Raw genomic sequence first — 12,650 nt, forward strand, 5'->3', positions numbered from 1 at the left:
CTACTACTTGGGCTTCAAGAACAGATACAGCGGATGAGGTTACAGGGGTGCCACCCCTATTTCCCCGGCGGTCGCGCCGCGTCGAACTACCGAAGTTAAAATGCACCTACGTCAGGACGCGCTACCTGAAAGGACCGGTGAGACATGGTTGTATAAAAACAATATTAATTGTTCCGCAAAACCCTGCAAACTAAAGATATTTAAAACATAACGCGCCCCTCTTTTTGTACTAAACTCCAATAAATTTAATACAAAAAGAATCTTTTCCGTTTGTTTTTACGCAAAAACAGGCTTTCAAAAAGCTCAAGGTGACCACAGTACAGACAAGCGATAAAGAGTGGCGCTGTTGTCGCATTTAGCTCGGTCTCGGTGGACGCCAGCGGCCCAGGTTTCGACGGCGAGTTTCCGGACTGAGTGTTTTAGTAACGTTGGCTACTGCTTAAGTGCAATGGCTATTGAGGAAAAAAAAATAAAGAAAGCATGAAAAAAAATTAGCTGCGCATTCGGTTGTCAAAATAACAAGAAAAGTAACTCAGTGCAAGTACCGCGTCTCTTTTGAGAATCGGTGACGAGTAACGTATTTAGCTACTTTCTTGGGTAACGTTCACATGTCTGCATTTTAACCAGATAGCGGTGAACTACGAAACTTTCTCCTCTGGTCCGGACCGCTAGCGCTACATTTAGGTTGAGTCTCAAAGCGTTATTTCGGCAAACAAAAAAAAAATATTAGATGTTTTTTGAGCACCCAAAAGTTTGAATCTATGAATCAGAAAACAAACATAAGAAATTTTACCTTAGGAATTACATAATTAATAACTTTCGATTCATACTCTCAATAGACAAACATTATACTTGCAAGCTCTCAGCAGTCTGACCAGTGACATTTTACGCATATTCGTTCATGTGCCTTAGAAATTATGTCGATACTTTCGAAATTACCAGTGAATGTTTTTTTTGTATGTGTGTTCAGCCCACATTTTAATAATAATAAATTCGTAATAATCTTTTTTTTCCTGTGCCCACAAACAACCTAACAATCAACTGATTGGTGCTAAACCCAAGTGAAAGACTATGTATGCAAAAACGATATACTGGTCATTAATTCAACTAGACAAGAAGCCCATAAGGATGATAACTAATGATACAAACGCATCATCATGCGCTTATAGGAAAGACACCCCTTCGCATGGATGCCAAATAAAATCGCAATTGCAGTTATAAATATCGAAGTTTGTTTCACAAAGGTGACGCATAGGACGTATACAAGCGGGGTAAAAAGTTGATACGTAGCGGCTGTCATGGGTCGGAACATGGCTGTTGTTAATAATACAGCAAGTGCCGCCTGCTGGACAAAGGGGACTGGCAACAGAAAGCAGAAAGAACTCAATACGAATCGATTAATGGGGCTATCGGTAAGGATACCGGGATAACACGACGAAGAATATATGCTTTCCGTCGCCTTCTCGAACGTAGAATTACACATAGTATCGCACGCCAGAAGCCAAGAAGGTTAGAAACTATTTGTGAAGGGATGAACGCATCTAAAGTTGTTCTCGTCGTTATTACATTGACGTTCGGAGTGGTTGCCGACGGTGAGTGTGACATTTCGCTCTGCATTTTCGCCTCAGAAGCGTGCCCCCTTACGTTATTTTCGAACGTACTGAAATATACTTGGCGTTTATGAAAAGAAATAAGCGTGTTTTCCGGCCGCGTCAACAAACTGCAAATCGTAGAAAGCTGGAATTCTATGGGAATAGGACGCTAGCGGTTGTTAGAAAGCTCGAAAATTTCAGAGTATGACGGTACATGAATCAAAAGATAATTGAGAAAGGCGGAATGCCTTAATGAGCCGCAGTTCACCTAAGCCTAGGCAACAACAATAAAATTGTTGTGTGTATGCTTATACAGCCAGAAGACAGTTTGCCTTAGTGAGCGTCTGATGTATACGTCACAGCTGTGGATTAGTAATTTAGCCAGTGCGATACAACCGCTACCCTGGATCTTTAATGTGCGCCACGCAGTAGGGATACACGACCGTGCGCTGGTATACGATGCCCATCCAGAACAAAACGGCCAGGGGTGGGGATTAAACCCAGGATCCCTGGGTTCTGCAGCGCGAGCTTCCGCTCCACGTGATCCCAGCTGGGTCCTAATCTGGACAGTCGGCGAAAAAGTCGGCGAGAAATCTGGCGTCCGTGATTGGCCAACGCCGCGCTTGACCTTGGCGCCGGCCAATTATAGCCAGCGAATTTCTCGCCGACTTTTTCACCGAGTGCCCAGATTAGGGCCCCTGGTGAGCGCTAGCCCACTCGGTCACCGATTCCCCTTATGTTCAAAATTTTAAAAAAAGGAATGACTTCGTGGCTGCATGTAACTGCCATTTTATCGGAAAAAAAACAAACTTGTGAGCATGAAAGAAAATATTATTTTCTACGTTGCTGAAGACCTTTGTTCACTGCAATAGTTCTTAAAGGAGCTGTGCAACGATATTCAGTTGGGATGTTTTTCTCTCCACACGAGCTTACTGGCACACCTGGGACTCAAGGATACCCACACGCAACGCCATTGGCCAAGAAACTCCTTTGTTGAGGTGTAATTTCAAGGACAAAAACGATCATTTTCATTCAATCTCTCCTTTGCAAAATTTGATGACGTAACTCGGGGATCGCAGTACACCCAAGTGACGATATTTGAATGCGGTTCAAAGATTGGACCCGAGCATTGCGTGGGCACTCGACGTGGGCTCGTGACAATTGCTAGCTCGAGAAGCATGTGGGTTGTGACCCGTGTCCAATCGCTGCAACGACGACAACAGCCGAGCCATAACAATGTCTGGAACTCAGCGCGTGTCCTGCGCTTTGCCAACCCCAGCGCGTGGCTATGATCAACACTGGCGGCATATAATCGGCTCCAGATCACGTGGCCGCTTGTTCTGGCTGCGAGTTGAGGGGGTGAACGCTGCTCGTTTTTCTTAAATTTTTTTCTGGGACTTCTATTGCGTGGATGGAAAAACGGACGCGTGTTTCATAGGTCATTAACGTTAGGGATCCGTTTTAAGCGGTATTTGTGCACAGTACAAAAATGGTTGCACAGCTCCTTTAAGAACGCCCAAAACGATGTAATTTTTTTTTGTTTTGATGATATTAGGCAAAGGTAAACGTCGGCTCATAAAAAGAAAAAAAATCTTTTTCTATCTAATTAACGCCATGTTCTCAAGTTTTTGCGCTCTATCCCAACCCCTATTTATAAAGCGCCACATTCTTACGGGGTTTGAGCTTTCTACAAAGCTTTGCCTATTTACGCTGGCCGAAAAACACGTTTTTTTTTTTCCTGATGAGTGCCCGGTACAACAAACTGTCTTTCACAAAAACGTAGTGTTCCGGGTTTTTCTTTTTTTTTTTTTTTTTTTTTTTTAGATATTGAAATTATAGGGGGCAGAAAAAATTTTAAAAAATATCCATCTCTTTCCTCAACGCAATGAATCCCACAAAACCTATATTTGTAATATACCCAGTTTTTACTCTTCCCGGCATCTCATTTATTATCGTTAAATTCAAAATCGCTATTGAGAAAACCGTGACCGAAACATATGCCTTAAACCAACATTGAAATTTCCCCGCACTTTCCAAAGGGTTGTCATCGCATTTTGTAAAACTTGCAGACCGAGCAGGTAGTCTATAGAAACTACACAGCATCGCGGCAAGGTGTTGGGCGAAAAAGGCTTGTTTCTGCGTGAAATGCTTGGTTGTGGCGTCGAGTCAGGCACGTAACCAGGGGGGGAGGGGGGGCCATATGACGCCGCTTTGCTGCGTATGCGCCTCTTTTGTGGTCGGAGGCATGCGGTTTAGAGAAGCTCGTTTTAGCGAACGCGATTTTACCGACCCCAGTTTATTGAATTCCTTTATGGAGGAACCCAGTTTAAAGAAAATGGCGATGAGCCCCCTTTTAGCGAATTCGGCCGCTCTAAATGCGGCGTGTACGGATGGGTGAGGTGAGTTAACATTTTTGTAATGAGCAGCCGCCAAGCGGCGTAAACAAAGGGGATTGGGGGGGTAACACGCGTCCCAGTGACACACGCGCGAAGTAGGAAAGCCTTTTTTAAACAGCGTCCCCTTTTTAATAAACGGCGTTTCTTTAAACTGAGGCTCCTCTTTCTTGAAACCGAGCATCGAGAAAACGTGTCCGTTCCTTAAAACGTGTTTCGATGAAATGGCGTTCGATCAACCGTGTATAGTGAACCCGTTGTGGTCGCGTCTCGCGGACGCCATGGCGCCCCTGACCAACAGAAAGAGGCCTATCCCACCTAGAAGCCGAGGCCTACACATGACGTCATCATTTCTGAATTCCCTATTCACGCCAGACGGAAAGCAGGCTGAAGCCCCACGAGTATCGTCGCACTCGTTGTGACACGTATGCGGAGCACTAGTTCGTCTGCTTCTTGCACACGGATTGAGATGATGTTAGAACGCCGAGCTCTTATTGACTGATGGGAAAAAAATACTGGCTAGACCTCGAGGCGTCTAGCATCGAGGTCTACCCACTATCTTTCCAGTCAAAGCCAATCAGAGCTCGGCATCGTTGTGACGTCACCGCAGCTTTGGCGCAAGAAGCAGACGACTTACTAACCGCATGCGAGACGCGCTGGCGGCGATGCTGACTCAAGCTATAGAAGCGTTGCGTGAATAAACCAGCGATGACGTTTGGGGAAAGACGGGGGAAGGAAGAGAAAAAAAAAAGGTAGGGGGGGGGGGGGCGAAGTCCTAGTCTTCTAGGTGGCATTGGCCTGATTCACTCGATGAATATTGATTACTTGATCTATACGCCTTGCTTCTTCTGCTGCTTTACAGACTCAGACAAACCCGTCGCATATCGTCGTCATCTATTACATTCTCTACCGCATTTTTTTTTCAGCCTCAGGGAGTTGCAAATTCTCCGTCCCTGAGCCGTAAAGTTCAGAACGTTAGGAGACTGATTGCAATAAGGTCGTATTTAATTACACTTCAGTGTCGATCCCATGCATGAAGCAGAAACTTTTTTTCTTTCTTGATGAAATCCTAGCGAACAACCCTAAAGGGGCGAAGCAACGATTTTTGTACTTCGCGCAAATACCAGTTAGAACGGATCCCTGATGTTAATGACCTATAAAACAGGCGTGCGTTCTTCACCCCACGCAATGGAAGTCCCAGAAAAAAATTAAAGAAAAACGAGCAGCGTTCACCCCCTCAATTCGGAGCCAGAACAAGCGGCCACGTGATCTGGAGCCGATTATATGCCGCCAATTTCGATCATAGCCACGCGCTGGGGTCGGCAGAGCACAAGACACGAGCTGAGTTCCAGACATTGTTATGGCTCGGCTCTTGTCGTCGTCATTGCAGCGATTGGACACGGCCACTACCCGAATGCTTCTCGAGCTAGTAATTATCACGAGCCCAGATCGAGTGCCCACGCAATGCTCGGTTCGAATCTATGAACCGCATTCAAATATCGTCATTGGGGTGTACTACGGTCCCCATGTTACGTCATCAAATTTTGCAAAGGAGAGGTTGCATGAAAATGATCGCTTTTGTCCTTGAATTTACACCGCAACAAAGGAGTTTCTTGGCCAGTGGCTTTGCGTGTGTGTATCCTTGAGTCCCACTAGTACCAGTAAGCTTGTGTAAAGTGAAAAACATTCCAAATGAATATCGTTGCACGGCTCCTTTAAAGCCTCGGTCACATATTCTACCGCATCATAAAAAAAACAGCCCAAAGACACAGTCTGAGGCCTGTTTATTCCTCGTATGAAGTCATAAAACAGAGCCTGTAGACAAGTTCGAAGCACTATTTATAAAGCAACACTGCTTCGACCATGCTCGCTTGTCCGCGGGTATTTCTGTCCTCATGTCTGCGGCAAAAACCCTGTCGTTTGTGTGGTGTTATGACCAGTACGTTTGATGCTTGAAGCGTTCGGGTTATGAGCGTGTACCAATACCATCATTGTTCGTTTGTTTGTTTTCTCTTCCTCTCGCGAACGCACTGTTTAGATGAGCTCGTACTAGTGAGCAGTTCACATGTGGATCCACGTCTCGAAGGGGGGAAGAAAACTCTCTTGAACCGATCCTTCTTCGATTTCCAAGAAAAGTCCCGACCGAACTGCTGTCGCGAACGCGACCAATGGATCCGATTCGTCCCTTAAATAAAAGCCGACACTCCCTTTGCAGCTTCCAAAGAAACCCGGATAGTGTATCCTATGCTCATTGAAGAAAGGTTGTTGGATGCCAGGAAAGTGGTCCGGGTCGACGAGCATTTAAGTCTACACCTCATGAAGAGTTCGGTCGTCTCCGATGAACTTTACGTGTCTTTGAATCGAAACAGAAGAAAAATAGAGCAATGGGTAACAACATCTCCACGACCTTCTAAAAGGGCGCAGCTCTTGGATGATTCTTCTGACATTACACGACGTAGATGATCTGATACTCAAATTGACACAATCAGAAAAGGACCTTTAGCTAAGGGATTTTTATGATCGTCGGCGATTCAGTTCACGATCCCCCGCGCGTGGCATGTGCTCGCGACCCAAGAGCCCAGGCTGATTCGCCGATCGCGAAGGGGCCTCCGTAAATTTTTACTCGGGGGAATGCACCCTTCTCCGCTCATTTGTATTAGATGGCGTGCCTACTGTATCAATTCTTCCCCTCGCAGTTTAAACGCCTCGCCACGCTGAAAAAAAAAAACTAAAAATGTTTCGAGAATATGCTACAGCACGTATTGTGCAAACACTTGCATCGACCGAACGGCCTGCGGCGCTCCCCTTGCCCACCGGTATCCTGATAAACCGACTTTTAAGGCGATAGGTGACGCCTCCCACCACCCCCAAATTCAATGCGGAAAAACCCTGGGGTTACTGGCCATCCAGCCATTCAAACTACACCAAACTACACCCAACGTGCCAAGGCCATTGTATTATCGGGCGGACGGGATGTATTCCCCCTAGTAAAATATATTTAGACGCTTTCACGTGTCCCTCGCGCGTTTGCTTTCCCACCTCGTGCACGCACGTGTCTTCGCTTCCACGACCCCAACAAATAATAAGGCACTCTTGGCTTACTCGTCATCGTGAGCTGTCTGCGCGTTCTCTCTGCTTACCTCTGATTCGCGTTCACTCCATGCACTACGATGCGCCGATGACGCACTGGCCAATGAGAGCGCTCCATCGGCCGATAATAATTCCAACGAGGCAAATCACGAAGCAATGGAGCGCAAGTTCGTCTGCTTCTTTTGCGAGAGTTGTGTCGGCGTCAGCACGCCGAGCTCTGACTAACTCTGACTGAAGGATAGTTGATAGACCTTAGGGCAGCTTACTTTGGGCTACACCCGGTATCCCTCAATCAGAGCCAACCCGGGCTCACCGTTTTCACGTCGTCGCAACCCCTGCAAAGAAAGCAGACGAACTTGCGCTCCGCATCTGCCTGAGCACATATAGTCGGTCAAGCCCCGCGTTTGTCAAGCGACTGGTGACTCTCGTTGTAATCTCGAGGATTTATCCTTGTGCTATTCAATTAGATGTCGTGCTACAAAGATAATATATTTGGCGCTGTTTTTATCAGGAAAAAGGTCATTCCAAACGAGTGGCTTGCATATAGTCATTTCTCCAGCTAAGCTGGAGTCACTAAATAAGCTACGCTTCAGAGTAACGGCCCTTCAGCTATCTTGGTCCTTAAAGTCACGGTTGCCAGTTATCTGAAAGTTTATCTGAAATCCTAGGAAATGCTTTTCTGTCCTTCAGAAATGTAAAAAAAAAATATTTGCAAAAGAGAGAAACAATAGCACCTGAGTTTTCTAACACCGCATCTAAAGCTGAGAAAGTCGCATTTGCGAATTGTGACGATCGACAGTTGCGTCTGCTCCGCAGCACCAGGATGGCAGTGCCCACGAGCAGATCGAGAAACGGAGTGCCAATACTCTAAGCGTAGCTCATTTGCTGCCTCTATAGGCTAAGCTATACTCGAAAGACAAAACTCTTAAGGCCGGTTCAGACACTTGCGTTTGAGTGCGTTTGACTGCGTTGCGTCGAGTGCGGAAAGCTAGTCACCGGCACATCTGTGCTTCGTGTGAAGCGTGGCATCCAATCCAAGGAATCATCTTGGCACGCGATATAAACAGCAGGGATGTCCTGGTTTCTCGCTGCCGCAACGCAGTCAAACGCAGTCAAACGCAAGTGTCTGAACCAGGCTTTAGCCTTCGAGTGTAGCCTCTCAGAATCGTTTCAAAATACTTTTCTTGGGTTCTTTCTGTGCGTGTTGGTAAAGGCGCTACAAAAGACCCCCTTTCAAAAGTGCTCGCCGTCTTAGTAGCCGCTTCACCAATTGTCCGAGTCCGCCATTGTTTGGGCACGTGTATTTCCGAGCATATGTGTGTTGGACACGAATAGGACGTCAGCGCATAGCGTAATATACACAAGGTAAAGAGCGGACACTGCCCTAGGCCCCAGCGGCCCACATAGACCAGTGACAGGTAGCGCTCCTAGCGGGCGGTATTAAGCATAATCTGATTCCGTTTCTGGTCAAATTAGTTTCGGTTTCGGTTTGGGCGTTTTTGCTCTGCTTCTCCGGTACCCTTCTCTCTCTCTTTCCTCCCCGCCTCGCTCGGCTCTAGCTCCTTAACTCCCGAAGCCGCTGTTTTTTTTTTGTTTTTTTTTTTAATATTGACGCACTTTTGCTTTATTTTTTACGATAGAGTCCGTGCAATATGTGTCAAACAATATTTCAACTTACTTCACAAAGCAGAAGTATATGTATGTCTTGTTCTTTTTCTATTTTAAAGCATTGAAGTTACACAATTGGCGCATTGAATCCTGGCTGGTGGAGCATTTTGGGGTCAACAACAGTAAGTGGTTCGAACACATTTTATTGGACCACATTCATGTATACATGATTTACTTCAGAAGCTGTGTATTTTTTATACGAAAGAGATCGATACTCACAAGAATAAATGAATATGAAGGACTTGGGCGTATCGTACACTTCGTAATAGATCCTTAGCGGAACCAAGTTAACAAAACCTTTCCACGGAGAACATGCTGTATGATGCATTCACCACATTCACTTTCACGCCGACTCGGGTACGGGAAGTAAGTCCAAAAATAAATAAGACATCGCTATCATTACCAGTCATAAGAGTATTATAACAGTGCGAAGCACATGCCGGATAGTACAAATTCCCGATTTCCGGCAAATATAAAAAAACACCAATTTGCATAGCCTCAAACTCACTGCGGGCGAGCCATTACCAAACAATGAGAATTGTATTCGAAATCTGACAAGGTTCAACCTCCCTAAACATTCCCCAAAATTGTTCAGAAAAAAATATGGCTTCATAAAAAAGCGGCTAAAAACAATGGACATGCAGTGGATACAAAAGTGGATATATTTTGTTTCAAATATTTTTAGCCTCTATACACTATTTTCTATCAAAATTTTGTAGAAAGTGGACAAATATTTTTGTTAGGGAGCCGTGATACACATTCGCTGGAAAAAGGGGAAACAAATATTGGGAGAGCAAGCTGCACCGCCCACTTAATAAGCGCTTTTTGTTTTTAGCTTGGCAACCGCCTCTGTTAATACACTATTAACAGTTAAACCCGTCTCGTTCTTACTAGCCACTGAAGAGTGCAACCGAACTTTGTCCAAATTCCGGTTAAGAAATCAAACATGTCAACACAAGCGTATTCTGGAAAACAAGTTTAAAAACCATTTGTGGTACTCCTCTGGGCAAAGGCTAAAACCACCCAGACCTCAAAGCGTGCTATTCAAGGCGGCACACACTCCTCGAACATGTGTCACACTCTTTATTATCGAAAGAAAGTGATTTCCTAGTTGCTGAATGAAATGAAAGGCAGCCTGTGATGGTGCTACTAAGTTCCCGAAGAAATTTCCCGACACCTGGTATGCTTTAGAAACAAGACAGTACTGGTGAGGCCTGGTCAAGTTATTAGATTCATCCGATAGCAGCTGAGAACAGCCACAGCTGTAAGTTGTCTGTTCAAGCAAAAGCTTGATCAAATAGCCGTAAACGTAATAAAAAAGTGGACGAGTCATCAATTATGTTTGACCTGATGTCTGATGCCAGCTCAGAAATATCCTCTAGTGGCGGGAAGTTATCAATTGGAAGACATTCCACAATGTCTGAAATTAAACTTTCATGGTGCGAAGATATTTGCAACTCCTTTAGGAGGTCAGCCTTGTCATCCTCTACGTTTTCATTGTCCGACAGTTTGAACAGTTTCTTTATCCAGAGGTGTTAGTCCTGAGGTGAACTGATGCACATTTGGGTTTGTGTTGCAGCCCAGCATTTGTCGTATATAGCTCCAAAAACGCTCTCAAGTGTGTCTTGCTACAGGCGTCGTGTAAGTAAGAACTTAAAGTCATGGCTGCTTGAAAGCTCATCCCAGAGCATGAGGACAGTTTTTATAGTAACTTGCCACCCAATGATGGCTTATGGCTGCCTCCTACTTTGGAACTGCCACGCTGAAATTCATCCGAGTTACTGGTGGAGAAAATAAAATATTTCAGATTCTCCCTTCAGAATGGCATGACACAAATTCTGCCCTGTCTTCTTGAATTTTTCAGCTATTTAAACAATCAAAAAGTATGCACATCCTATCACAGAAATAGGCTGTAGCCATGGCTGCCTCAGGAAGTTCCTTGGCATAAACAAGGGATATGATTGCAAGAAAGAGTGAGGCACTCAGTACCTGTGGGGCACAATTTTCTTCCATGTTACAGAAAGGTTCTTGAAACAATGTGTCTCTCAGTAAGCTTCGGAGCCAATTGCCAGCTCATCTCATGAATAGAACAATAAAGTTGAACAATAGAAGACCACTCAATGACCTCATTTCCAATGCAAAGTTTGTGGGCTTGGAGATTGCTCTTGGTTGTTTTGGGAAGGCGCGGAACATCAAAGACAAAGTAAACGTGTTCGTTGTCAACTTCAAAAAAATGACTTATTACCACATACACCAAGCTTACGTTTGAAGCCCCCAACCATAGACCACAGCCTTTACTGTGAAGCCAACAGTCTTAAAGGGGCGATGCACTGCTATTTGTATTTTGCACAAATACCGCTTAGAAAAAATCCCTGACGTTAATGATCTGTGAAATACCCGTTCATTTTCACCACACGCAATCGATGTCGCAGAAAAAAATAAAGAAAAACGAGCAGAGTTCACCCCCTCAACTCGCAGCCAGAACAAGCGGCCCCGTGATATGGAGCCAAATATATACCGCCAATGTTGATCATAGCCATGCGCTAAGGTTGGCAGGACACGCGCTGAGTTCCAGACATTGTTATGGTTTGACGTTCGGCTGTTGTCGTCATTGCAGCGATTGGACACAGGACACTACCCGAGTGTTTCTCGAGCTATCGATTATCACGAGCCCAAATCGAGTGTCCACGCCATGCTCGGGTCCAATCTATAAGCCGCATTCAAATATCGTCACTGGGCGGTACTGCTACCGCCCAGTTACGTCATCAGGTTTTTCGAAGGAGAGATTGAATGAAAACACTCGGTTTTGTCCTCGAAATTACAGCGCAACAAAAGAGTTTCTTGTTCAGTGGCGTTGTGTGCGAGTATCCTTGAGTCCCACTAGTGCCAGTAAGCTCGTGTAAAGTGAAAAACATTCCAATTGAATATCGTTGCACCGCCCCTTTAAGCTCCCGAATGAGAGAAATGAGGAGACTGCGTTAAACAGAAGACGTTGTTGGAGTGTGCACAACAGTGTATGCAAGGGGCTAAACGCACCCCCTGGAAATTTCAGACAGCATAACAACCAAGGCTCTATCTGCAATGTTAGAGGTTCGTTCAACACCGTCATCTGTAAACCCATGGACAATGTCGTGTGCAGGGTCGTAAGTTAAATTCTTTTTTTTAAAACAATCTCGTCGAAAATCAACATGCACACACCTTCAAGTGCAGCCAGACAGCCCGGCAGAAACAACAGCCCGAGAAGCTCGAACCGATCGGCTCCACGAATTCACGCCGAGCATGCGAGCACGCGGGCGGTCATGCGTCACCTTGATTGATGCAAAGTCGACCGAACATGATGCAGCAGAAAGCACAGATGGACGGCACGCACGGCACAGACGAACGACGCAGGGACAAGCAGAGGCCATGCAGAATGATGCGGAGGAGACGGCGTGCAAGGGGGCAGGCCATGACAGGCGCCATTCATCACGTGGTTTTTGTGACGTATTTGATTTAAACTATTTAGTCGTTTTAAGTACTTTAAACAATTTTAAAGCATTGCCATTTAAAAAATAAATACTTTTCACAGAAAGAGTTTTAATTAATTTCAACCAAATTGCAGAAAAGCGCCACGTAGCGGAGGGTATTAAACGCACTATCTGGGCCGCGAATCGGCTCCTGTGTCCTCTTTTTACGTTTACTATATTACTCTATGGTCAGCGTTCGGCGACGGCTCGGATCCAATCACACGCGCGGTGCTCAAAAAATGGCGGCCGCCAATGTTGCTTGATGGAATTGTCAAAAGGGACTATACTGTAACGTGGAAATATTTTATGTTATCGTCTCCTAAAAACGTAGAGCCCGAGTCACACTGCACATACGTTGTACAAACGACGCGGAGTCCTGTGCAGACATTTATGACAAAATG

The 12,650-nt window shown here is 45.3% G+C and overlaps 1 protein-coding gene across 1 annotated transcript in view; it reads left to right on the forward strand.

The window, feature by feature from the left end:
• Window positions 1-1,453: 1,453 nt before the first annotated feature.
• LOC120839979 overlaps window positions 1,454-12,650 on the forward strand; it is a 57,745-nt gene continuing 46,548 nt past the window's right edge. Inside the window, 2 exon segments of the mRNA XM_042293609.1 lie at window positions 1,454-1,592; window positions 6,201-6,373. Coding sequence (XP_042149543.1) covers window positions 1,532-1,592; window positions 6,201-6,373 — 234 coding nt within the window. The 5' untranslated portion in view covers window positions 1,454-1,531.

This window comes from Ixodes scapularis, unplaced genomic scaffold (genome assembly GCF_016920785.2).
Source record: "Ixodes scapularis isolate PalLabHiFi unplaced genomic scaffold, ASM1692078v2 PGA_scaffold4__175_contigs__length_147842914, whole genome shotgun sequence".
Lineage (NCBI taxonomy): Eukaryota > Metazoa > Arthropoda > Arachnida > Ixodida > Ixodidae > Ixodes > Ixodes scapularis.